The sequence below is a fragment of the Felis catus genome, chromosome D2 (assembly GCF_018350175.1).
Source record: "Felis catus isolate Fca126 chromosome D2, F.catus_Fca126_mat1.0, whole genome shotgun sequence".
NCBI lineage: Eukaryota > Metazoa > Chordata > Mammalia > Carnivora > Felidae > Felis > Felis catus.
Window position 1 is genome coordinate 9241498 of NC_058378.1, and position 26617 is coordinate 9268114.

Consider the following 26617-nt stretch of genomic DNA (forward strand, 5'->3'; position numbering starts at 1 on the left):
TAGTTAAAGGTCCCCCCGACAGCTGGTAGGTAGTATTGGGCCTCCTTAATTATCTCTGCTAGTTATGAACTTCCTCCATATTTGGTTGGAGCCTCTACTGACTCTTTCCATTTCAAGCTAACCTAGATAGTGCGACAATGTAGTCAACTCTTTCTAAATATAGCTATCCCTGCTGGGTGGAATCCATTCAAGTGGTCAGATTTCTAAAGGCACTTTGTGTTCTGGAAGCCAGGGTTAGTGGGGCGGGGGGTGGGGGGGTGGGGGGTGGGATTGTGTCACTTAGAGATCTGTTTGTATCCATGTGCCAACAATTTAATGAAACAGATTATTATTCAAATTTCATTGGCCTTATCGAACTAAATGTTAAAGAATCTTTCCTGTGGTGAGTGTATGAATATATAGTCAGCATTGCTTTCTATCTGTTTTCCTAGCTTGTAAGTGGCTGTCCATAGCAGAAAGACAAATCCCATATTTGTCATCTTTATGAATTAATTGTTTGGGGGAGAATGATTGGACGCAGAAAGGTAAGTTAGTTAAGAGGGGAAGTTAGTATTAGTCATGAGAAAACACTGTGGGATTAAGTCAAACCCATACCCAGCCTACATTGTTATTGCCAATAGTTTCCTCCAAATCCAATAAGTAAAATCACTTAAAAATCAAAATCCCTATTTTTTTATGAAAAAGAACAACCAGTAAAATGAATTAAGGACTAAGTATGATAGATAACATCATTTACAAACAAGACATTATGAGAGATTTAGTCATTTAGTGAATGCAGAACATTAACATTGACTTTTATTTAAAACATCCCCACTGTCTAGAAACATTATGCTGTCTAGAATGAAGAAAAATGCAGTGAAGAGACCCCTGATGTAATGAGTTTTCAGAATTACAGAGACAAAGATGCATATCAGGAAGATGACAGAAATGGATGTAAGCACAATTTTGGTCACTCTTGGCTTAAATGCTGGCTGGCTCATCATATTTGGGGGTTCGCGGGTGCGGAGCACATTCAGGGCAAACTTTGGATCCTCTAAAATATCTATCCTGTGGAAGCATGGAATCCCTTCCTTCCCCAACAGAGATTTGTGATGTCTCAAATATTTTCCAATAGCAAACTGGCAAATGGTTTGGTGTCAGAATAGGCCAAGTGGCAGTGCAGACCATGCGAATGAATGCAGGACTAAGTGCCATTTCTCCTTCCACTCTGCAGCAAGGTTAAGTTGGTAAATCTCTTATGAGCCAAGGGTAGATACTCTATTCTTTTTTTTTTTTTTTTTTTTAATTTTTTTTTTCAACGTTTTTATTTATTTTTGGGACAGAGAGAGACAGAGCATAAACGGGGGAGGGGCAGAGAGAGAGGGAGACACAGAATCGGAAACAGGCTCCAGGCTCCGAGCCATCAGCCCAGAGCCTGACGCGGGGCTCGAACTCCCGGACCGCGAGATCGTGACCTGGCTGAAGTCGGACGCTTAACCGACTGCGCCACCCAGGCGCCCCGATACTCTATTCTTAAAGCACATTGCTGTGGAGAGTGCGAGAGAGCTCCCACGGTCTGGGCTCTGATTGCAACAAGATTCTCATCAGTGTCCCCATGTAACTCGAATGAGAACCCATCTTTCACAGTCACCTTAAAATTTTTTTTGAATGTTTATTTATTTTTGAAAGAGAGAGAGAGAGAGAGAGAGAGAGAGCAAGCAGGGGAGGGGCAGAGAGAGAGACACATACAGAATCCAAAGCAGACTCCAGGCTCTGAGCTGTCAGAACAGAGCCCGATGCGGGGCTTGACCCCACAAACTACAAGATCATGACCTGAGCCAGAGTCGGATGCTTAACTGACTGAGCCACCCAGGTGCCCCCCTAACAGTTACTTTTTATTGGTAATTACTTTTGCCTTTTATTGACTCTAATGGGGGTCCTCTGTGCTTCCTGGATTTTGATGTCTGTGTCTTTCCCCAGGTTAGGAAAGTTTTCTGCTATGATTTGCTCACATAACCCTTCTACCCCTATTTCTCTCTCTTCCTCTTCCAGGACCCCTATGATTCTGATGTTGCTCCTTTTTAATGAGTCACTGATTTCTCCAATTCTTAAATCATGCTCTTTTGCCTTAATCTCCCTCTTTTTTTTTTTTTGCTGATTATTCTCTATAAGTTTGTCCTCTCTATCGCTGATTCTCTGTTGTGCCTCATCCATCCTTGCCGCCGCTGCATCCATCCATGATTGCAGCTCAGTTATAGCATTTTTAATTTCATTCTGGCTATTTTTTACTTCTTTTATCTCTGCAGAAAGGGATTCTAATCTATTTTTGACTCCAGCTCGTATTCTTATTATCGTGATTCTAAGTTCTGGTTCAGACATGTTGCTTGTATCTGTGTTGGTTAAATCCTTGGCTGTCATTTCTTCATACTTTTTCCTTTGGGGTGAATTCCTTCATTTCGCCATTTTGAAGGAAGAAAAGGAATTAATGAGGTAGAAAAATTAAAATTAAAAAATTAAGATTAAAGAAATATTAAAATTAAAAAATCAAACACACACACACACAAATCTAATAAATGATGCTAGATCCTAGGTGTGTTTTGGTCTGGGTGTTCAAAGTGGTTTGAAAGATTAGAGGAAAAAAAGGGGAGGGGGAGGAAATCGTTTGAGAATTTGAAAAAATGAATACACTGAAGTAGACTAAAATGAGATGATGGGAGTAAAATAGAATTTGAAAAAATTTACACAAAAGTAAAAAATATAGTAGAAAAATTAAAGAAAAATATTTGTAATAAAAATTAAAAATGAATTTTTTCTCTTTCTGTATTCAAGAAAAAGAAAAGAAACAAGAGAACAAAGAGAGAAAAAAGAAATCGTTTGAAAATTTGAAAAAGTGAAGACACTGTAGTAGACTAAAATAAAATGATGGAAGTAAAATAGAATTTGAAAAAAAATTACATAAAAGCAAAAAATATAGTAAAAAAATTAAATGAATTTTTTCTCTTTCTGCATTCAAGAAAAAGAAAAGAAACAAAAAAGAGAAAAAAGAAAAAAGGAAATCGTTTGAAAATTTGAAAAGGTGAATACACTGGAGCAGACTAAAATAAAATAATGGAAGTAAGATAGAATTTGAAAAAATTTACATAAAAGTAAAAAATACAGTAAAAAAATTAAAGAAAAATATTTTTAATAAAAATTGAAAATAAAAAAGAATTTTTTCTCTCTCTGCTGAATTCTGTGGTTCAGGCTGTGCAGATTGTTGTGTTAACCCTCCAAGCAGTTTTCTAGGTGTGTAGGATGGTTTAGTGTTGGTCTGGCTGCGTTTCATGGACGCGAGACGCACAAGAAACTTCCATGCTGTTCCGCCATCTTGGCTCCTCTTCTACTTTGGCCTTTTAACAATGTGAATGCTGTTGGTTAATTCTAGTGGCGACTACACTGACAGGTACACGTGGCATCTCCAAGAAGCGGGAATTAGGTTGAAGGGCGGTGTGCAAAAATGCCCAAGAAAGACCACAGTCAGACTAAGGAACTTCTGCTCTAAAGAGAAGTTGGCTTCATTCTCTTTACAGCTCTGTAAACGCTCTGGATGAGGGGACATCTCTTCCAGAAAAGTGCTATGTGCAGACTTACCTTTGTGAAGTATAATTTCAATAAAAAAAAGTGTGCTCATCGTTTAAATAATGTTAAATTCTTACTGCCCTTAAAAAGCATGCTAGATAGTTAAAAAATAATAGTGATTATTTTCATTAGAAATATATGGCTGCGGTTAGAGAACAGGAAGCATTGAATTCAAGGGTGAAATTCCTCAGTTCAGCCAAATAAAAATTTAATTAATTGTGGGAATATTTAAATCAGTGGAATGGTCAATTACACCCGAATGACTAATCCCATAATTTAAGATTTCGCAAACATTTGTATTACCTAATCCCCTCAGCTTGTAGTGGGTAGTCCCGTTCAGTTACAAGTAATAGGTACTTAGCCCAATGCCTTTAAACTAAAATGCTAAGTTTTACAAATACCCGGGATAGGCAAAATACATCTGAACAACCAGGCTTGGGAGAAGTGTGCAGATGCCACTGGGCCTTGGGAAAATCAGGGGTAGATGGCGTCTTTCTCTACTCTCTCTTTGTCTCTGGAATCTGATTCATCTCACTTTTCCCACATCAGTTTCTGATGTGCTCATACGATGCATATGATACATACGATGTGTTCATGTGACAAGTCACGGCTTCTAGCTCCCGTGTTTCACAATCCTGGGTGCGTGAGATGAGACCGGCTCCAATCTATCCCTCAAATTAAAAATTCTTTGGTTAATTTTTTGATCAGTCCAACTGGGTACCAATCCTTGGATTCATTAACTGAGGTGGAGAGAGCAAAGTTCTGTTTCACAAAATTGCCTCCCATGTAACCATTCAGATTACGAAGTAGCAAGTCCTCCCCAAAGATATTTATCAATTCCCTCCGGTGCACCACTCAGTTAAAAATCAACTGGTGCCTGGTTGCTCTTTCCACCATGTTCTTATGCCTCATTAATTTTCCATAGTCTCAGCCATTTTTTTCTTTCTATAGCTATAGGTTATATCTAGGCAATTTATGTAGCAAATTATGGAAGACTTCAGTACAACAGAAAACTCTTCTTATTCAGTCTCAGTATTAATTTCATATAAAACTGTTATTGGGGTACCTGGGTGGCTCAGACGATTGAGCATCTGACTTTGGCTCTGGTCATGATCTTGCAGTTTGTGAGTTCAAGCCCCGCATCAGGCTCTATGCTGTCCGTGCAGAGCCCACTTTGGATCCTGCCTCCCTCTCTCTGCCCCTCCCCTGCTCGTACTCTCTCAAGAATAAAATGAAAACATTAAAAAACTGCCTGTTATCATAGAGTGTAAGAAAAGTAGTTCATTTCCTGGCAATTTGCATTGATCTCCTTGAGAATCATGACAAAATGGTTCATCAAATCAGACAGAGCTTGCCCTAGAGAGCATATGTCCAAATGATAAACTAAGAATGAGGATTTAATGACAGATGAAGGAGATAGGGAGAGAGAGAGAGAGAGAGAGAGAGAGAGAGAGAGAGAGAGAGAGATTCAGAAAACTGTTTTCTTGGTCTTGCTTACAAGGTGAAAGTTGGGAAGTTTCCACAATGAAGAGGCAGTGTTTGGTTTCTATGGCACGTGCTGTGAAATAGCATAATAGCCACAAATCAGTTAAGCAAGACATTAAAAAAAAACCCTCACATCCCTTGCCTAGACTGACTTCAGTTTATACCTACACTTGCAGAAAATTTAAAGTCAATGCAGTGAAATATGATGCTTGGTTTTTATTTTCAGGAGGAAAACATTTTTGATGGGTCCAAAAGAAATTAATAAACAATTCTTTAAAAAAGGGGGAAAGAGGGGCGCCTGGGTGGCTCAGTCGGTTAAGCGGCCGACTTCGGCTCAGGTCATGATCTCGCAGTCTGTGGGTTCAAGCCCCGCGTCGGGCTCTGTGCTGACAGCTCAGAGCCTGGAGCCTGTTTCAGAGTCTGTGTCTCCCTCTCTCTGACCCTCCCCCGTTCATGCTCTCTCTCTGTCTCAAAAATAAATAAACGTTAAAAAATTTTTTAAAAAAATAAATAAAAATACAAAAATAAAAAAGGGGGAAAGAGGGATGCCTGGGTGGCTCAGTCAGTTAAGTGATCAACTTTGGCTCAGGTCATGATCCCACGGTTTGGGAGTTCGAGCCCCCCTTGGGCTCTGTGCTGACAGCTCAGAGCCTGCTTGGGATTCTGTGTCTCCTCTCTCTCTGCCCTTCCCCCACCCATGCTCTGTCTCTCAAAAATAAATAAAAAGTCATTTAAAAAAAGGGGTTGGGAAAGATAAGCATTTGTTTTAAAAGGAGGAAAATAAAACCCCTTGTTCATGGGTTTATCTAGACAGAATTTTTCCTCAGACTCTTGGAATAAGGATTGTGTGTGTAGACACATTTTACACATGCTTAATACACACTCCTAAACACATTATCATATGTGTTTTTGGGTTATGGCGGCAACACTATTGGCTGTTGAAGAAAATTCTAGCGTATATACAAAAGAGAGAGTAGTAGTCTGTGTGCATAACTGCCTCTTCCAGAAGGAACCTTCCGTGTCTCTGCTCTTAGAGCAAAAAGCCGCAGCTGTGCAGACTTTGGATTAAAAAGCAAGCAAACCACATTCTTTGTTTATTAATAGTTTTATTTCCTTATTTCACTGTTAAACTTAGGGGATAATATCACCACACAGTTGCAGGCATCATTTTATAGTACAGACAATTGACGTATTTTCGGGAGAAAGAATGAACGTGGCATACGGCATACCAAAAATGATCACTGAGGAGGTGAAGGCCACCACCAGGTCAGAAAAACAGGTAAAATTCAGTGCCTTTGGTAAAGATGTGGACACTATTATAGATGCAACTATGATACATGCCTTTTGCTTACAAAGCAAATACGTAGCCATCTCTTCTCGACAGTGGTTTCTCACTATACCTTCATAAACGAGAAGGATATGATGATCACTGGACGCATCGTAGATACTTCCCAGAAAGCTTCTTGCCAACAGAAATCAACTTGGAGGCCCATTTTAATTTAATTATCCCTCCAACCTGCACCAACTTAGTTCCCGTGTTTAAAAAAAAAAAAAAGAAAGAAAGAAAGGCATCGTTTGCAATGTTGCCTTCGCATAGTCTTCAGTACAAGCCCCGAAGAAGTTTCTCTGAGTGTTGTCTGTAGGAGGCTGAAAATGGCCATGTAGTGGGTGGGGGAGGGAATGTGAGAGAGGGCTTTTGTTTAACTGCTTGTGGAACAGAATGGATCCTCCCCTAACTTTCCACACCCAGCAAAGCTACACACGAAGATGTCTTAAGCCAAATGACAGCTCTCACTTGCACAAACAGAAAACTGACCTTCATGGACTCTCCAGCCTCCCTCAGTACTCCTCGTACTAGGATGACCAAGGAGAACCAGATGGGGTTGACCAGTCCGGTAAAAAGTCCCCGAGTTCTAGGGATAGAAGAGACAGTTGCTCCCCCCCTTTCTGTACTCTTACTTATATCATTTACTTCAAGTCTATTTAAAATATTTCTCCTCGTTGCTTAGCAACATCTTATTAGCTAACCATTATCACATTTTCCTTTAAGTGACTTTTCGCAGCTCCACTGAGCTAACCCCTGACTACCGTAGCAGCGTGGGGCAGGGATGTGCACATAATCCTGATAAATATTTGATATATTAATTCATAAGGAGTATATATTACACATTCAACCACACTTACTGAATATCTACTCTTTGACAAACACGGAACCAGTGACAGGAGACAGATGGATGGATAAGACCCACTTTGTATCATCAAGGAACTCCCAGAATTGATCAAAAGTTTGGGGCTTGGTGTGTGAATTGCAGAGTTGTTAAGGATCTTGGGACTTCCAGAAGGGACAATAATAAACTTATATATTCTGGGGATAATATTTTTTAGGTTAAGATAGGGTTCCTGGGCTCTGATTTGGGTGAGGAGTGTGTTATGAATATTTCTCTTTCGTGGAGGCTATGGCCTCGTTTCCCATTTGCCTTTTATGTGGGACGTCTCCTGTGGCTCGGAGGGGAGCCACCTCGGGTCTCAGGTCCCAGCCCAGGCCAGGGTAGGAGGGTCAGAACTCAGTGCTGAGTCTCTGTGGTTCTGCTGTGACCACCACAGACCTAATGTTCTGAAGCCTTGGTTCTACTCAAGCATTTGGTGTCCACTTGTACATGTCTCCAAGCATACTGTCTGTCCTTGTGTGTGTGAGGCTGTGAATGTAGCATATGTCCAAGTAAGGTTTGTAGCACCTGTCTGTTTCCGAGCCAGTCAATACAACGTTGTGCTTGCAGGTGCGAACTTCTGCCGAGTAGAGTCGCTTTATTAACTTGTCCCTGTCCATGTTCATTCCCTCAACAGCCTCCTTTCTCAGGCAGTAATGCTAAAGCCAGAAAAATACAATGGAAGTCTCTAGTTCTAGAGAGCCCTGGGTTACCATCCCCAGAACCAGACTGTTACGTCTGGAATATTTACTCACATAGCAGGAATCCAGGCTGAGCTCTACAAAACACAGTCATGAAGACACAAGGAGAGAGAGCACGCGGCTTAAATCTGCAGGGGGAAGCCGTGCAATTTTCCTTGAACCTGAAGCGTGGGCTGGATTGTTCACTGTTGAACCAAGCTTGCTGCACATTTCACTTGGGGAAAAGTGCGCTTTTAGAGGAGGACGTGGGAGGCGGGGTGAAGAAAGGATTACTGTTTTAGGTGCTGTACTCTGCAGAGTTTTGGTCCCTTTAAGAGGAGAACCACCGTTGTGAACCCCCAAACACCTGCTCCCCAGCAGCTCTATTTGCAAGGCTGTTGGGCTGCAGGCGGGGGTCCCGGACTGGAGTGGTATTTCAAACAGTCCAATTTCAGGTTCACCCACAAAGTGTGAGTTCCTTAGATTCCGCTGTTTTGAAATGTAAGGAAATAACTGACGGATATAAAGTTTTCAAGCGTTCATCAGATACACCATTTCACACCCCCCGCTGTTCTCACTTACCTCCCACCAGGCCTCAGTTTTGATGTTTGCGATTAATTAATTAGTACGAGCTTATGGAGATGACCCAGACAGTCTGAGGGTAAGTGACATGCATGGCAGGGGACATGTAAGTCCCTGGTGACAAAACTGAGCCAGGAGCTCCCCCTGCCCCCCCATGCTGGTTTAGTGTTTCTTTGTGCTACCTTCCTTTGCCCCCTGGAGCTGCTGGTGACAGACTGTTCTCAGTGATATGTCCCCATCTGGGTGGGAATCATCTCTGCTCAGGTCACTATGGGACACCCGGGGTAACCCCCCGGGCGCTCCCCCCGTTTCGTGTAGTCCAGATCAGGCTCCTCCAGCCTGCCTGAGCCCTGGCATTCTTCTTCCGTCCTGAGGTGCACCTGAGGCAGCCCTCTGCCTGACTCTGCCCTCAGAGTCAGTTGATGCCCAGGGGCTCTCCTCCCTCTCCAGAGCAGTGAACTTGCCCATGTGCGACAAGGGTGCTTGACAAAGTGGATATGCTTCTGGATCTTTACCCACGGAATCTTCTAATGCTTATGCTTTCCTCTTTGATTTCTCTGTCAGAGTGGAGAACTATTACACGTGAAAGCGTGAACAGAAGTGGGACATATTTAGAGTCAAGGCTGGATTTCTGGCAAGGATGATGCAGGATTCGAAGGAGAACCAGCAGAGAGACTTCAGGTGGGTCATGGGCTGAAGATAAGAGAGCCAAGGGAAGTAGGGGATGGATAGGTCAGTTCTCTTATTCATCTGGTAAGGCCTGGAGAGCAGAGAATAGAATAGGTGTGTGTGTCTGTGTGTATATGTGCTTGTGTATATGTATGTGTGTACGTGTGTGTATATATGTGTATATGCATGTACATGTGTGTGTGCATGTATGTGTGCATATGTATATATGTGTATGTATATGCGTGTGTGTGTGTGTGTGTGTGTCGGGGGGTGTTCTTCATGTGTGGTTTATTCTAGGCTTAATTATTTTGCTCTTTCAATTAAAGCGAATAATCGTGAAAGCTCTCTGCAAACCTCACTTCTGTGGAATAAAATGGTTTGAGGATAAAGACACTTTGATCTTATGGAAATGCTGAACCCCTCCTCTCATGACATACCCTTGGAGAGCTGCACGTGTAGCCCTGTCCTGTTAGAAACACTCTTACGGGGCACCTGGGTGGCTCAGTCGGTTGAGCGTCTGAGGTCATGATCTCATAGTTCATAGCTTCAAACCCTGCGTCAGGCTCTGTGCTGATAGTTCAGAGCCTGGAGCCTCCTTCAGATTCTGTGTCTCCCTCTCTCTGCCCCTCCCATGCTCATGCTCTCTTTCTCTCAAAAATAAATATTAAAAAAAACCCCACTCCTACAGCTTTGACTACATATCCTGATTCCCCGTATTCGAGAGAGAATTTTCCTTCTCTGGAAACAACCTAAGAGTTGGCCATACCTTTCTATAAACACAGCCCACAGATAGCACTGAAAAACAGCTTTCACCCATAAGAGATTTAAAAATTGTAAAGGGGAGCTAGAGTGTTGGGTTTGATTCTTTTCTGCCATTATCAGCGTTAGAGAAAGGCAAGGAGAGAATCATGTTCAAGAAGAACCGTTAGTGACCTTCGCAGCTTGGCCAAAGCTCGGGGGTTTCTCCATTTCTCAAAATCTAATCGTCTCTAATTTTGTTTGAAAAACAGGCTAAGAGCCCTTTGGGAAAAAGGCAGGATATCAAAAAGATTCAGAATGATTGAAGTCCTGGGACACTCGAATCTGCATTCACGCATTTATTATTAGTGCCAGGCCAATGGGAGAAGTAAAATATGGATGTGGTTGCTCACTAGACATTTCACAGGTGGATCACAGAACATTCTGTAGTCTGTTCTACACGTTAGAAAATGGTCTCTGGTTTTTCTTGTTCTTTGGTTGAATGTGGGTCAAAACAAAACAAAAACCATCATTCTTTCAATGACACTGATCTGCTTTTTAACCCTTGTCATGTGACTTCAAATTTGCTCCGTTCAGGGTCCATCAGGTATCAAGTAAAGAGTGGTTTTCCACACTGACGTTGACGTTACAGTTGGCTTTTGATTGCCCAGGAGTTAGGTATTTGCTGACGCCAACGGGATGGCTGTCTTCTTCTTCCCGGCCTCAAGAAAGCCCAGTTCCCTGCCCGTGTCGCTCTAGAGGACCTTAAACAGTCTCTTGCAAGGGACACCACGGCTGAAGACTGAAGAGTAATATTTATCAACATTAAATAGACGGGTGGTGAAATATGCATAAATATTTCTTCATAGAAACGTAACACGAAATTAAATAGTTCAGCAACACGCACACCACTGAGTCCACGTCCGCTGATGTTGCTCGTAAACACCAGCTTACACTGAACACAAGCAGCTTCTGTTCTGGCTCCGGGTCCACGACACGGACGCCCTGTACAAGGTGAGGTTTCTCCTCAGTCCCCCCCCACCCACCCCCCCGCTCCCCACACGGCCCCGGCAAAAGGAAGGAGAAGGAGCCCCGACAATTACAGCAGCGACGAAAACAACAGCAACGGCAGCACCCCTCCCCTCCCCGCCAAATACAACATTTAAGCTTTTGGATCAATTCAAAGGAGATACAAAAATCGTTGTCGCGAAATGTAAGGAGATCAATTGGAAGCGATACTTCCCAGAGTGCTAATGCTTTCTTCAGAGGACACGCGAGTTCCTAAACCCCGCCGACGGCTGGGTGAAGGTCACAGAACGAACCAGAAAGCACTGGCCACTGCTAAGTAACACAGGTGTGAGCCCTTTTTTGTTTGGAAGGTGCCAGGTAGCAAGAAATCCAATCCCACGCTCTCCTCCCCTCCTCGCACACCCCACCCCCCCCACCCCCCACCCCCCCACAGTGTCCCTTTTTGCTTTGCCATCTATATTGCTGTGTGTGACATTCAAGCGTGACACTAGTACTGAGTTTCAAGCAGTTTGGATAGCAGACATTTCGTTTGGAAACATTCAGATTTGAATGACTGAATTCAAACAATGTGCATGTGGTTCGTGTTTTGAGCTCAGAGGGGCCCCGGTTGGGTTGAGCTCTGTAGAGAACACCAGCAAAGGACGAGGCTTATGCTCACGAGTCTGGGCAAGCCGTGGCCGCGTAGGACCTGACTCTCAGGGGCTGGCCTCTCTGCTGAATATTCCCCAGGGTGGTTTGTGGACAAAAAGCCCTGGTTTCCAAAACATTACACTGGGTTTATTTCACTTTTATGTTGTGTTAGGATCCTAGAAAACTTCAGTTACCAAAGTACTGAAAACATATTGCAGGAATAATTTGCCAGCTCAGCGATTCCCACTCTATTATATACACTATGTGCGTGTGTGCAGAAGTCTCTCTCCCTCTCTCTCTCTCTCCCTCACACACACACACACATATATATATATACGTCTATATTTTTATTTTGTACGAGACTGGAACTGCACAAAACAGTACTTGGCAAGAATCAAGTCCACAAATAGAGTTTAACAACACACCAGAGAAGACGGAAGCTCTATTGGGACAAGAAGGTTCAGCTTTGCATGACGTAATTTCAGAACCACGGGGTCACTAGCCTGACGTGTTCCACGTGGAATCCTTGGAAAGGACGTGGCCAAGTGTGTCGGCTAGTTACGCTCATCTGAGATGCCAGCGCTATTGGGAATTACAAGAACCAAGCAGATCAATTTGGGTATGTAATTGCTACGAAACATTTTTTTTTTTCCTTTCTTTAAGAAAAAAACACTTGAAGTCTATTTAAGAATAAATCTCTTTATATTCGGTAATACGCTTTTTTTTTTTTTTTTTTTTTTTTTTGCTGAATTGGTATTTGACTTTCTCTATTAAAATGGATTTATTCAATGGGTCAGTGAACAGGCAGCTCCTTCCATATCTGGGTGATAAAAACCATATTCATCACGCCCAGAAATCGCCCCCGCCCTCGCCTCATTCCCTGCTAAGGTCTGTGGGCCGACGTGCGTGCGTTTGGTCACCGCGATTGGTAAGACCCCACTCTACGAGGCCTGCTCGGGCACGCGCTTGTGGAAGATCACTGACTGTCTCTGCTGATACTGCTGCCTGCGCCTCTTGCGTTTGTCACACTGGCACAAGAGCAGCATCTTGAAAGTGGTTCTGAATGTTTTGTTGCACAGGGCATAGCACACGGGGTTCACGGTGCTGTTGATATAGCACAGCCAGTAGCCCAGATTCCAATAGGTTTTGGGGATGCAGCTGTCACAAAAGGTGTTCACCAGAACCATAATATTGTAGGGGGTCCAGGTGATGATGAAGGCAAGCAAGATGGCGCTGAGGGTCTGGGCCGCCTTCTTCTCCTTGATGAGGGACATCCGCTTCCGCTTGGTGATCTGACTTCTGGTCTTCAGAGCAAACCTCTTGGCCAGAGTGGCTTCCTTGAAGGACAGGGGGAGGGTGGCCGTGGCCTTACCCACTGAGGAGTCGGCCTCAGAGGTCTTGGCTGTGTCCACGGCTGACTCTAACTGGACGGGAAGCTTGGAGAAGCTTTTCTGGAAACTGCCTCCATCGTCCACGCTCTTCTGGGTCTGCAGTTTGCCGGCCTTCCTCTCCAAGTCCGGCACCCCCAGCTCCTCGTCAGGCACCCGCAGGTTGTCCGATGAGGGTAATTTGGTGGAGTTGAGGATGGTGCTGTGGCCGGGAAGCTTGAGCACGATGGAGTAGATGGCCCTCGTCTCGGAGCCGATGTCCTCCTCGTCGGAGGAGGCCGAGTTTTCCAGGGAGGCAGCAGCGTCGTTGTTGTTCCAGCTGTCGCTGCTGCTGTGGTCTGCGTCCATCTGCTCGGCACTGGGCTTCCAACTCTTGGTGGCGAACCAGAAGTGACAGCGTCCGTACTTCCTCCTGGCCGAGCGTTTCATACTTTGCTGTTGAAGCTCATAGCTGCTGCAGCTTCGAGAGCTGCCCGTGGGGTGGACAAAGTTTTCCGCCTCTGCTTCTGTCCCCGAGGCTTGCAGGCCGGCGAGCTCTTTGGTGCGTTTTTCAGTTTCCTTGTAGATCCTCCAGTATAAAATAGTCATGATGGTGACAGGCATGTAGAAGGCAGCGATGGCCGTGCCGAAGGTGATGGTGGGCTCGCTGAGGAACTGAATGAAGCACTCCCCTGGGGGCACAGTTCTCTTCCCAACAAAGTACTGCCAGAACAAGATGGCGGGGGCCCAAAGGATGAAGGAGATGACCCAAGCCAGACCTATCATCACGCCGGCTCTTTTTGTGGTTCGTTTGGCTCGGTATGTGAGTGGCCGCGTGATGGAAAAGTACCTGTCGAAGCTGATGACCAGAAGATTCATGACCGAGGCGTTGCTGGCCACGTAGTCGATGGAGAGCCAGAGGTCACAGGCCAAGTTCCCTAAAGCCCATCGGTTCATGATGATGTAGGTAGTAAACAGATTCATTGAAATGACCCCAATAATCAGATCAGCACAGGCCAGACTTAAGAGGAAGTAGTTATTGACGGTCTTTAGCTGCTTGTTGACCTTAAAGGCCACTATCACCAGGATGTTGCCGATGATGGTCACTAAGGCCAGCACGCCCGTCAAGAAGGCGATGAAGACCACTTGCCAGATGGTGTGACCTCCCAGAGGGTCATTGGTGGTGCCATTGGGAGAGGAGAAGTTCCCAGCTGCTCGAGAAATGTTGTAGCTGCCAAAGTGGGTGGCCGTTCCTGGGGGCAGCCCTGCATCCGAGGGGCCGTGTACCCAGGGGGAGCTGATGTTTGGAAACAAAGGCGAGGTTGTACTGTTATTGTGCAAGGTCATTGTGATTCTCTGACATAGTCTGGGGAGATAAGAGAGAAAAGACCCGGTTAGGAAAATGTCTGCCTTCGTTTGATTGGTTCTTTGCATCGACTGAACACTTTAAAAGACATGGAGACCTCTTACAGGATGCTGACCCTCAGGCAGGCTAGAGACACCAAGCCCTTCCTCTTGTTTTTAAAGGGGAGGAGTCTAGAGCAGGTAGGCATTGATTTGTTTGAGCACTGTTAGCTGGAGGCATGCACGGAACATTGTTCTTTCTCTCCACACTGTCCTTACTTTTAAGAGTCTGCCACCTACACTCGCACGTAATGCTGTTATCCAACAAAATTTTCCTTCTCTTAAAGAGAAGGGGGAAAATATTAGATGCTCCTGTGATACTTATCTAGCATAGCTTTATCATCATGCTACTCCAGACCCTGATGTCCCTCATCTGAATTTTCTCCACCTGGGCACTTACCTATCCCGGGCTGCGGACGTAAGCAGCGTTAAAGAGGTGCCCGAGCACTGAAGCCTCACCAGCCTGAGCAACGTCAACCCGGAGCAAGGGACGAGATAAGTGTAAATGACCTCACATTGTATCCCCTCTTCAAGACACAGATAGGAAATAGCGTACTGGATCCGTGTAGCGGTTGGTAACAGTATGGAAGGCAGCTGCCATATGCTTAATAGGCAGGATCTTTACCAGAATATTCGGAACTGCCCAAACTGGTTTTGGATATTTCCAGTATTCGTAGATATTTTAAATTCAGCGATGAAAAAGTATTGTAGCACCACGCATGCACATTTGTGTACAAATAGTTGCAAAATTGCGATTAGTTCTTTTGGACACTTGTCACCAAGATATAGAAATGACTAAGAATCATTACAATTGATGCATCACCAGGAAGACCCCCGTGCTGTCACGGGAAACCTTGGGGGAGACCTGCCCCATCCTCTCGGAGCCTCTGGGGTCGTGAGGCCTACAGATGCTCACGTCACCAGCCACTGTGGACCTGACTCAGTCCATCATTCCTCGGTGGGTGTCATTCTATGAATTCAGTGTTTGCTGATCACAGCAAAATACTACTGGGAACACTTCTGTTGTGTTTAGGCTCTTGATTTAAAAAGCGCTCAACCGGGGGCACCTGCGTGGCTCGGTCGGTTAAGCGTCTGACTCTTGGTTTCGGCTCAGGTCATGATTTCACGGTTTGTGGATTCGAGCCCTGCATCAGGCTCTGAGTGGAGAGAGCACAGAGCATGCTTGGGATTGTCTCTCTCTCCCTCTCTCAATCTCTCTCTCTCTGTCTCTCTCTCCCTGCCCATCCCTCACTCTCTTGCATGCTCTCTCTCTCTCTCTCAAAAATAAATAAACTTAAGAAGAAGTGTTCAACTGTAAACTCTTACATATAAAGATGTGCACACGTCACATGGTAAGGGTCCTGACTCAGGCCTTTAGACACTGCAAGTCAGAGTCTTTCAACGGAGAGCAGTCAGAATGACACGTAGTCTCTTGGGGCGGCCTCAGCCTGTAGCAGGAAGACCTTGTAGTCCCAAAGGCGTAGGTTCAAATCTCGGTTCAACTACTTTCTGGTGGTGGGATCTTGGGTATTTCTTAACTTAAAAAATTTTTTTTAATGTTTATTTATTTTTGAGAGAGAAAGAGAGAGCATGAGCAGGGGAGGGGCAGAGAGAGGGAGAACACAGAACTGGAAGCAGGCTCCATGCTCTGAGCTGTCAGCACAGAGCCCGACATGGGGCTTGAACTCATGAACCATGAGAACGTGACCTGAGCCGAAGTCGGACACTTAACCTACTGAGCCACCCAGGCTCCCCTGTTTCTTAACTTTTTTGAGTGCCAGTTGCCTCACTGAAAAATAGGAATGAAACATTCTGTATAATGCAATAAACCATTGAGAAATTTAACACAGAATTCCATAGTAAGTGGTCAAAGAAATTTTGCTTCTCATCAAAATATTTTAATACGTGCAAAGAAAGTACTTAGTGCAGAGCGTGGCACACAGAACGTGCTACATAAGGGTAGTGTCTAGTGTTACTTTACTCTTCTTCTTACGAACAATGAGCTCACTTTGCTTTCAGGATGCTCAAAGCTCAATTTAGTGCAATAATAGTGATTAAAACAGAACATATATTGGATACTTCCTATGTGGTACACGTGCAAATTGCCATATGTTTTCATCTCGCTTCATCTTTAAAATAATCACATTTTACAAGAAACTGAGACACAGAGAGTTATTTGTCCGAGAATCAAGCTAATGAGTGACGGAGGAGGGGAGCAGAGATTCATTCATACCCAGACAATCTTGAGCCCACCACCTCTGTGTTTCACTGGGATGTTTCTCTGCTTCCCACCAGCCTGTCCCAATGCTGCATACACCTGGCCTGACTAGGTGAAACTCTTGATGAACCTCTTTCAAGTGGAATTAATGTGCATTTAAAGATCAATGAGATACCATTTGTCACCTACGAGGCAAAATATAAGTGATTTGATGCATGGAGTATTGACAACAGTGTGAAGGAAATAATTTCACGGTCTTGGCTGTAGGGTAAACTGGTCAACAATCCGAAAGGTAATTTAGCAGCATGTGTCCAAATAATGCATAAATTCCAAGATTCCGGAAGTTGACAGCGTGTACGTGTAGCATGTATGTATTGTGTGTGTGTGTGTATACTTACACATAAAATACATAAATGGTTGGGCATACAAAAGCATACACATACAATTTTACATGCACTTACATTCATACACATATACACATGTATTTACTTCAGGACTATTTGAAATTGTAAAAAAAAAATTTTAATAGTCTAAATGTTCTAGTGTATTGTTCTATTACAGAGAAGAAGAGTTTAAGAACTCCTGAATACCCAGCAATAACACTACTAGGAATTTATCTGAAAGATACAGGAGTGCTGATGCATAGGGGCACGTGTACCGCAATGTTTATAGCAGTGCTTTCAACAATAGCCAAATTATGGAACGGGCCTAAATGTCCATCAGTTGATGAATGGATAAGGAAGATGTAGTTTAGGGCACCTGGGTGGCTCAGTCGGTTAGGCACCTGACTTCGGCTCAGGTCATGATCTCACAGTTCGTGGGTTCAAGCCCTGCGTCGGGCTCTGTGCTGACAGCTCTGAGCCTGGAGCCTGCTTTGGATTCTGTGTCTCCCTCTCTCTGTCCCTCACCCACTCACACACACACACACACTCTCTCTCTCTCTCCCTCTCTCTCTCTCTCTCTCTCTCTCTCTCTCAGGAATAAATAAACATTAAAAAAAAGATGTGGTTTTTATATACAATGGAATACTACTTGGCAATGAGAAAGAATGAAATCCTGCCATTTGCAGCAATACGGATGGAACCAGAAGGTATTATGCTGAGTGGAATAAGTCAGTCAGAGAAAGACAGATATCGTATTTTCACTCATATGTGGAACCTGAGAAACTTAACAGAAGACCATGGGGGAGGGGAAGGGGAAGAATAGTTACAGAGAGGGAAGGGGCAAACCGTAAGAGATTCTTAAATACAGAGAACAAACTGATGGCTGATGGAGGCAGTGGGGGAGAGGGGTAAATGGGGGATGGGCCTTGAGGAGGGCGCTTGTTGGGAGGAGCCCTGGGTGTTGTATGTAAGTGATGAATCAAGGGAATCTACCCCCAAAACCAAGAGCACACTATACACACTGTATGTTAGTCACCTTGGCAATAAATTATATTAAAAAAAAAGGAACATCTGGGGCGCCCGGGTGGCTCGGTTGGTTGAGCGTCCGACTTTGGCTCAGGTCATGATCTCGCAGTCCGTGGGTTCGAGCCCCGCGTCGGGCTCTGTGCTGACAGCTCGGAGCCTGGAGCCTGTTTCGGATTCTGTGTCCCCCTCTCTCTCTGCCCCTCCCCTGTTCATGCTCTGTCTCTCTCTGTCTCAAAAATAAATAAATGTTAAAAAAAAAATAAAAAAAAAAAGGAACATCTGAATAACGCATAGATGAAATCTACCGCAATGCACTAACTGCCAATCATAGGTGATGGAAGGGGTCCTCTTCCTTATTTATTTTCACCTCTTTGGATTTTATTTTTTTATTTTTTATTTATTTATTTTTTTAAACAATTTTTTTAATGTTTATTTACTTTTGAGAGAAAGAGAGAGAGAGAGAGAGAGAGAGAGAGAGCTGGGGAAGGGGCAGAGAGAGGGAGACATAGAATCGAAGCAGGCTCCAGGCTCTGAGCCGTCAGCCCAGAGCCCGACGCGGGGCTCGAGCTCACGGACCATGAGATCGTGACCTGAGCTGAAGTCGGACGCCCAACCGACTGAGCCACCCAGGCGCCCCACCTCTTTGGGTTTTATTAGGTGCGGTCAACTCATCCTTATCTCCAGCTTTCTCTCACCGAGGGATGTCTGTATTCGGGAAGTGAGACTTGCTGTTTGGGTACTCTGTTGCATTTACGGTTCCTTCCCAGATCCATATGCAGAAGATCTGTTTCTTCTCCCTCCACCAGGTTCCCAGCTTCCCATAGGATTCCTAAAGGTGTCTGCCCGTCTTCCCCATCACACTCGCACCCATATGGATGGATGAGAACGGATCCGTCTCGAACCAGACACCTCAGCTCAATGTCCTGTCTCTGAGGTTAACAGCCACTTTCTCCCGGGGAGTCGAGGTGCCTGTCCAGTGTCCTCCACTGCATGTGCTCGGATGAGCGTTACTTTTTTCTTCACATCATCACCCGTTGTCATGCATTCCTCCTCTTCCTCACGTACCCCTGCTAATTTTCTACACACTGAGTGGCTTTTATCTCCCCAGCGTCTTCCATTCCAAAGCCTCCTGGACATAGCAGCAAGGTCCACGCTTGGGTTGCACTACAGCGAATGTCATATTCCTCCCTTCTTCCTCCTCGCCCTCCCTACCCCAGCCCCTGCTGTGTGCTCTGAATCCCACATATCCTCTGCAGCACCTTTCAGAATTCTTAAGAACACTAAGTCTCTGTCATCATGTCCCACGGAATTGATCATGTTCTGTACAGTTATTTTCACAGCTTCTGCCATGCTGATTTTCTCATACATCATGGTAACGGCCAATAATCCCAGTGCTTTGTATTTGTGCTGATGGCACATCTGTCTTCGTTCATCTTTGTTTCTTCTTGCCAATGTCACGCAGAGGCTGTCTACTATGTGTCTCTCCTTCGGCCATTCCTTTAGAAATGGCCTGTCATCCACAGTATGTAATTTCTGGATGACCATCAATCATGTGGTCCTGACTCCTCTACCTCAGCAATGGGACTGAAGAACATGCAAACAGGAGCAGCAAGAGTAAATTTAGGGAACTGATATGCGTCCTGGAAAAGGAGGGTAATTCTGTGTTCCTGGGGATTTCTAGGTGCCGGTGACCTATTTATATCCACGCGGAAAACCTGAGAAGCAAGCGTAGAGCGGAGATACAGGGGAAGGAGAGAGGCGGCAGGCAGTGCGGAGCACAGAGACGGCATGATCATGATGTCTTCTCAAACCTGGATGGAGCCACTCCTGAGGTCCACCCCTCCTCCTTGACCTCGCAGGATATATATGTGAGACAACCATTATCTTTGTGGCTGGGGCTACCTGAGATAGGTTGCTGCCATCTGCAGCCAAAAGGGTCCCAATTAACATAACTGTCACCCTCAACATCAACAATTCTCATTAAGCCACAACTAGCTTTAGGCCATTATGATTGGTGCCACTGAATTCAATGACTCAGGACTCTCCCCTCCATGGGCTCACCCCCAGATGAGATATGGGATACGAATAAAATAGTTTTTAAAAAGCACAAAGTGTTTTAGGCAATGTCATATTGCTCCCCGCAGGTAATCACATTACGTTTGTAAAAATTCAAGAGCAAATTAATTTGCTCAGTTGACCCATGTTGATGAAGAAACACGTAGGAATTTAAAAAATATGCCTGAGATGAATTCTTTTTGTTTGGCTCACTTCATCCTGTGAATCTGTGGCACACCACAAGTTGTATAATATTCCATTCTAATTATACTTTGTTGGAACACAGGATATAAAAGAAACCAGAATTGAGAGAAGACACCCATGCATAGGACTATGTCTCTATCCCGGGCTCATTAAATACTCGTTCTGGTGCTGCTGGAGTCTATGGGCTTCTTGATTAATCACTAGAAACCCTGTGAATCACAAACTATCAGGCGATCTTTGACTTAAGTTCTTTGGCATATCTACCAGTGGCCATTGTTCTCTTTATAATTCAATGCTAATTCAATATCTAATATCCCTTAAAAGTTTCAGATATGTGCTTTTTCTTATTTTAAAAATATTCTAGTCTCTGTCCATCATACCATGGATATAGATTATGAACTGAGCAAAAATGTTACTGTCGCGAAAGAGCCATTCACAGAGAATAACCTGTAGTTACGTGCTCTCCCCCCTTGTGATACAACATCTAAAGGACAGTAATTAAAAAGCTAATGGTTAATAATCATGTATTCACTCCCGAAAACTACACTTGTTTCCTTCTAATATCTTCATATGTGAAAGCGAAAAAGAAGAATGTGAATCTGGTAGGTGAACAGGTCACTGAGGAGAAGAGAGCCTTTCAAATGGGAGATGGAAAGTAGTGAGCAAAGCAAATTACGAGCGAAAACCTGTTATGACTTCTGGCTCTGAGAGGGAGAAATGTCTAGGAAATCATGGTTGCTCATCTGAGGCCACCACATAATGAGATGCACTAACTGCGCTTCTATCAATAAATATGATGCTGTTGTTATCAGTAATAACTTTTCCCTGGAAGGCAGCCAAAGGTAGTTGAAGAAGCATGGTCTTCAGAGCCTGTTTGATTTGGGTTTGAGTTCTGGGCTGGCTGAGAAGGAGTACAAACTTGGCAGAACGCCTGGCTTCTCTGAGACACATTTCTTCCTCTGTCAAGAGGGCTTCCCTATATGGAACCACAAAGGACCCCAGAGAACGAAAACCATCTTGAGAGAGAAGAACGAAGCTAGAGGCAACACAATCCCTGATTTAAAAATACATCACAAAGTTGTAGTAATTAAAGGAGTATGATCCTGGCCTGAAGACAGACATACTGACCCAGGTAACCAGAAAGAGCTCAGAATGCCAAGGACACACAATGAGGAAAGGACAGTCTCTTCCACAAACGATGCTGGGAAAACTGGACGGCCACGTGCAAAAGAATGAAACTGGACCCCAGTCTTATGCCATGCACAAAAGTCAACACAAAACAGACGAAAGCCTTACTGCACATAAGACCTGCAACTACAAAACTCCTTGGAGAAAACAGAGGATGGGCTTCATGACACTGTCCTTGGCAATGATTTCTGGGCATTTATCCAAAAGAACCGAAATTAGCATCTTGAAGCGCTTCAAGCCCTTACTCCAAGCCTTACTTCCTTACCACTGGCCCTTACTTCCTTGTTCATGTAGCACTACTAACAATCGCCAAGATACAGAAACAAACTAAACATCTATGGATGGATGAAGGGATGAAGAAAGTATGGGGGGTATGTAGAGCGGCATAGTTTTCAGCCTTAAAAAAGGAAATGATGCAATATGTGACAGCACGATGAGCCTTGAGGACATTATGCTGAGTGAACTAAGCCAGTCACAGAAGGACAAACACTGCGTTACTCATATGAGGTGCCGGAAATAGCAGAACTCGTAGAAGCAGACAGCAGATTAGCCATGGCGGGTGCAGGGGGAGAGAGGGAATGAGGAGTTACTATTCAATGGGGCACACGTTATGCAAGATGAATGAGTGCTGGTGACCTTCTGCACAACACGGTGTCTGCAGTTAACAACACTGAAGCCCGCACTTAACATTGTCTTAAGGAGGGGGGGGCGCCTGGGTGGCTCAGTTGATTAAGCGTCCAGCTCTTGACTTCATGATCTCACAGTTCATGAGTTCTAGCCCCACGTCGGGCTCTGTGCTGACAGTGTGGAGCCAGCTTGGGATTCCCTCTCTCTCTCTCTCTCTCTCTCTCTCTCTGTCTCTCTCCCTCTCCCTCACTCATGTGCTCTGTTTCTCTCTCTCTCAAAATAAATATACTTAAACACTTTTTTTTAAGGAGGTCGATCTCATGTTAAGGGTTCTTATCAGAATAAAAACAAACAAAAACCCTGGCCACCGCCTGCTCTCTGTGGGTTATGAAGAGGGTAAGAAACATGGTGTGACAGGCTAATTCTCGGAAGTATTAACTGATATGCTGCCTGCTTTCCACTAATGCCAACTTCTCATGTCCTCAGTGCTGTGTTGTGACCGCAGGAACACAAGGAGAAAGAAATCAGACCATGCTCAAAGTGTGCTTTTAAAAGCAGACTTCAAATACTCTGGTAGAGGGGCGCCAGGGTGGCTCAGTCGGCTAAGCATCGGACACTTGATTTCGGCTCAGGTTATGATCTCACACTTTGTGAGATGGATCCCGGAGTCGGGCTCTGTGCTGTCGGCTCGGAACCTGCTTGAGATTCTTTCTCTCACCCTCTGTCTACCCCTTCCCTGCTTGTGCTCTGTTTCTCCCTCAAAAATCAATAAACATTAGAAAAACTTTAAAAAAGAAATACTCTGGCTGAAACAGGGCTTTAGGGATAAGTTCTTTTTATCTACTAACATTTAAGTCTTTGGGCACCAGGGAATGGTGTACTGGCCTAATCAAATACGAAAGATCCCTCCTCACCCCGTTAAATCTAAGTAGATGGACAAAACGACCACAAAAAGTGATTCAGCAGGATCATGGAAAAAATAGGTACCCCATGAGCCAGCAATTTAAGTTCTAAGTATCTGTCCTCTAGAAAATCTTGCATATATTCAAGGAGATGTGCATAGGATGTTTGCTGAAGCATTTGTTGGCATGACAACAATTAGGAAAAAAAGAACATCAGTTTGACAGTGGATTAAGAAAATTTGGTAATACATAAAAGGGAATACAGCAAATAAAAGTTTATCTATCTATGATCTATCAATTTAAAAAATTAAAAAATTTTTTTTAATGTTTATTTATTTTTGAGACAGAGAGAGACAGAGCATGAACAGGGGAGGATCAGAGAGAGAGGGAGACACAGAATCTGAAACAGGCTCCAGGCTCTGAGCGGTCAGCACAGAGCCTGATGCGGGGCTCGAACTCACGGACTGTGAGATCATGACCCGAGCCGAAGTCAGACACTTAACCGACTGAGCCACCCAGGCGCCCCTCAATTTAAAAAATTTTAAATGTTTATTTATTTATTTATTTTGAGAGAGAGATAGAGCAAGCTGGGGATGGGCAGAGAAAGAGAGAGAGAGAGAGAGAGAGAGAGAGAGGAGAGAGAGAGAGAGAGAGGAGAGAAAGAATCCCAAGCAGTTCCACACCATCAGAGCCCAATGTGGGGCTCGAACTCACAAACTGTGAGATCATGACCTGAGCTGAAACCAGGAGCTGGATGCTTAACCGACTAAGCCACGCAGGTGCCCCTCATCTATCTATTTAAACATAAGATCTGAAGCTCTAATTCTAGAAGAAAACAAAGAGGATAAGTGAGCTTCATGACCTTGGTCATGGTGATGATTTCATGGCTGGATATATACGGATATAGTTCTAAAAGCTCTAAAAATATATTGTTGAGTAGGAAAAAAATGCGTGTGGGGTGATGAATAAACATGACATGATTCAGGTACCAATAAAACATATACAAAAATAGTATGTACCTTATATAGATGCTTATATGTTTAAAATTGTCATAAAAAGACAGAAAGATGCAAATCCCATAGTAGCAGTGATGTCTCAGTTGGGGAAGATGATGAGGGCGTGGGTGATGGACAAAGAGGACTTCAGCCTAATCTGTAACGTTCCTAATGGGAAAAGTATGCGTTTCCAAAGCCAGAGGGAGGCAGGGAAGAGAGTTAAGACGGGAAGATGCTGGAATTTTCCGCCCGCCACCCTGGTGTTGGTTCTCCATGAGGAGAGGGTCAGGAAAAACCAGGTCTGAGGATGCTGGTGATGCAGGGGTCACGGGGGGCCGCACACGCTCCCTGCCTGGCGCCCGGTGGGAGGTAGGGGGGCGTCTCTGCCTCTGGGTCAAGAGGGCAGTAGCTGCGACAGCCTGCACGCACTTGGAGCGGCTGGTCCCTCGGCCTCACAACTCCAGAGCTCAGCTCAGGCCGGCTGACACCCGGGATCTCAGCTTTTAACACCCCGACCCGGGAACCCTGCCACCAGCTGAAATGGCAAATGGGTGTTGTAAGCTGCTGTGTGGCGATTCCCCATGCCGAATGGGGCGTGAAAACGGAGATTGCAGTTGGTATATACAGATGAGATTCCTTGCTGGCACGGGGCAGCATTCGTGGGTGGAAAAGGTAATACCCACGTTATACGTGAATAGTTAACATCCTATCTGACACGTGGCAAACCCCAGTTCTCCAGTCAGTCGTGCACCCTGTCTCCCCACGGCTGCGGGGGGCCCTTCTCCCATTTGTTCCTCCGTGGGAACATCCACAGGGGCCCTGCATCTTCACAGCACACTGTCTTCTATCCCCAGCCAGGGGAGTGCATTTCCAGCGCCCCCAGTCCATCCACAGCGAGCTGTACCCATTGGATCTAGTAAGGGGGTGTCCGTATGTGGCCAGGAAACGAGACCTCCTCCTCCTCCAACTTTCACTCAGGTACAGGTACCTGAGACATTTTCCATAACCTTCTCCCTGGCCCCCTGTGCCAGATCCGTCTTCTTAAAAGCACCCTCGTGCTCTCGGAGGTTCAGTGATGGAAGTCTTGTTGGAATGACATCAGAGAAACCGATCAGAAGGTCCTAAGGGCTTCCATAAGGACTATCTAAAAAGACTTATTAGACATGAAGTCACCTACTCTCTTTCCGTACATACCCCTGCCATTCAGAAGTAACATGTAACTTGCTAAGAACCAGGGGTCCTGGGCAAGATCCAAATGAAATGATGATAAACGTGGGGCTCCTGTTTAAGGCCTTTCCCCGAGGAGGGGATGTGATTTCGAGGCTCAGCACTCTTTCTCATCCTGACTCAACAGCCTACACACTGTGGAGCTTGTCCATCAAAAGCCTACATGCTCTAGGGCTTATTTCGAATCAAGGAAGTTCCTAATCTATGGTCACTGAACTGACGTCCACTGGTGAGGACACCTGAGGGAAGCCCCGCCTTTTCATGCTCGGGAAGGAACAGGTGGCGGGAACAGAGATCCCCGCAAGCTAAGTAATCCCAGGCAGAAGGTCTAGGAACGCAGGCTGCCCAAGGGCAAAGGGGTGGTGAGGCAGGAACGGAACAGGGATCCAGAGATTTCCGACCCGTCGGGTGGGAGCCGGGGCCCGTGGGGGTTGGTGGGACATTCAGGGCATTGCTATGGAAGTGTTCCAGCCTGCAGACCTCAGGCGAGGCATTAAAAAACGAGCACGATCCTGCCAGTGGGTGGGGACACGAAGTCCTCCTCCACTATTCTGGGAGGAACGCCCTATCCTTCCACGTGGATTAGTGACATCTGTGCATATATAGGTTGGTTCCCGATTTCACCTCTGAGTGTATATTTTTCCAGACCATCTTCACCACATTGTATTTACGAGCACATACAGAATTGCTTCGCTGAGTTTTTCAAAACAGAAACCAGAAACCAATCAGTGGGCCAACCGGAGAATAAAAAAGAAAAGACACAGAATTGAACAGGGCATATCAGAACACATAATAACTGTAAGTACTGTTTCTGAAGACTTCTTTTTAGGACACACATATTCACATACACAGGTATGACATAAAATGTAATTTGTACTGTCGGTCCTGGTCAGCAATGTTTGAAAGTCACTGCAGTGGATAGTTTGGCCTCTTTTCTTAGTATTTAAAATGAAAAATTGGAACAAAATGTGAACTATTTGAGAGTGCCAAGAGTTGAAAGTAACATTATGAGAAATTTAATCCCCCTAAGTTATGGGAAAAGTTTTTGGGATTATAAATCTGTAAACTACCTAGATGACGTTTTAAAAACTTAAAAAATGTAAATATCCAATATGAAAACACGTGTAAAAGTGCTTAGAGACACCTAAAAGGCCAATGTAAATGTGAGGCATTTTTTAAATGAATTCCAAGAGACAAAGCCATTTCATTTCCTCCAAGCCATCGTGAAAAAAAAGGATTGGGGGCTGTCAATTTTTAAACCTCCTGAAATGATTAAAAATGTGTAAATTAACTTTTTCTAGAACTTTAATTCCACTTCTGTTGTTGTTATAATTATTATATTACTATTATTATTATTAAATCACGAAGGGCCAAGGGAAAAAAACAAAAATACCTTTCCAGTTC

General features: G+C 44.6%; 1 protein-coding gene and 2 long non-coding RNA genes across 3 annotated transcripts in view; 2 read left to right on the forward strand and 1 right to left on the reverse strand.

Annotated features, from left to right (window-relative positions):
* Nucleotides 1–258: 258 nt before the first annotated feature.
* Nucleotides 259–6622, forward strand: LOC123380982. Its single transcript, XR_006587478.1, has 2 exons — nucleotides 259–933; nucleotides 6218–6622. It is a non-coding gene; the product is annotated as an uncharacterized LOC123380982 (long non-coding RNA).
* Nucleotides 6623–11947: 5325 nt separating this feature from the next.
* The window catches only part of CHRM3 (cholinergic receptor muscarinic 3), a 522351-nt gene continuing 507681 nt past the window's right edge, over nucleotides 11948–26617 (reverse strand). Inside the window, exon 5 of the mRNA XM_011287200.4 lies at nucleotides 11948–14350. Within this exon, the coding sequence (XP_011285502.1) occupies nucleotides 12559–14331 (1773 nt within the window). The 5' untranslated portion in view covers nucleotides 14332–14350 and the 3' untranslated portion in view covers nucleotides 11948–12558. The remainder of the gene's footprint in view (nucleotides 14351–26617) is intronic.
* LOC123380983 lies at nucleotides 17640–22452 on the forward strand. Its single transcript, XR_006587479.1, has 2 exons — nucleotides 17640–17696; nucleotides 18822–22452. It is a non-coding gene; the product is annotated as an uncharacterized LOC123380983 (long non-coding RNA).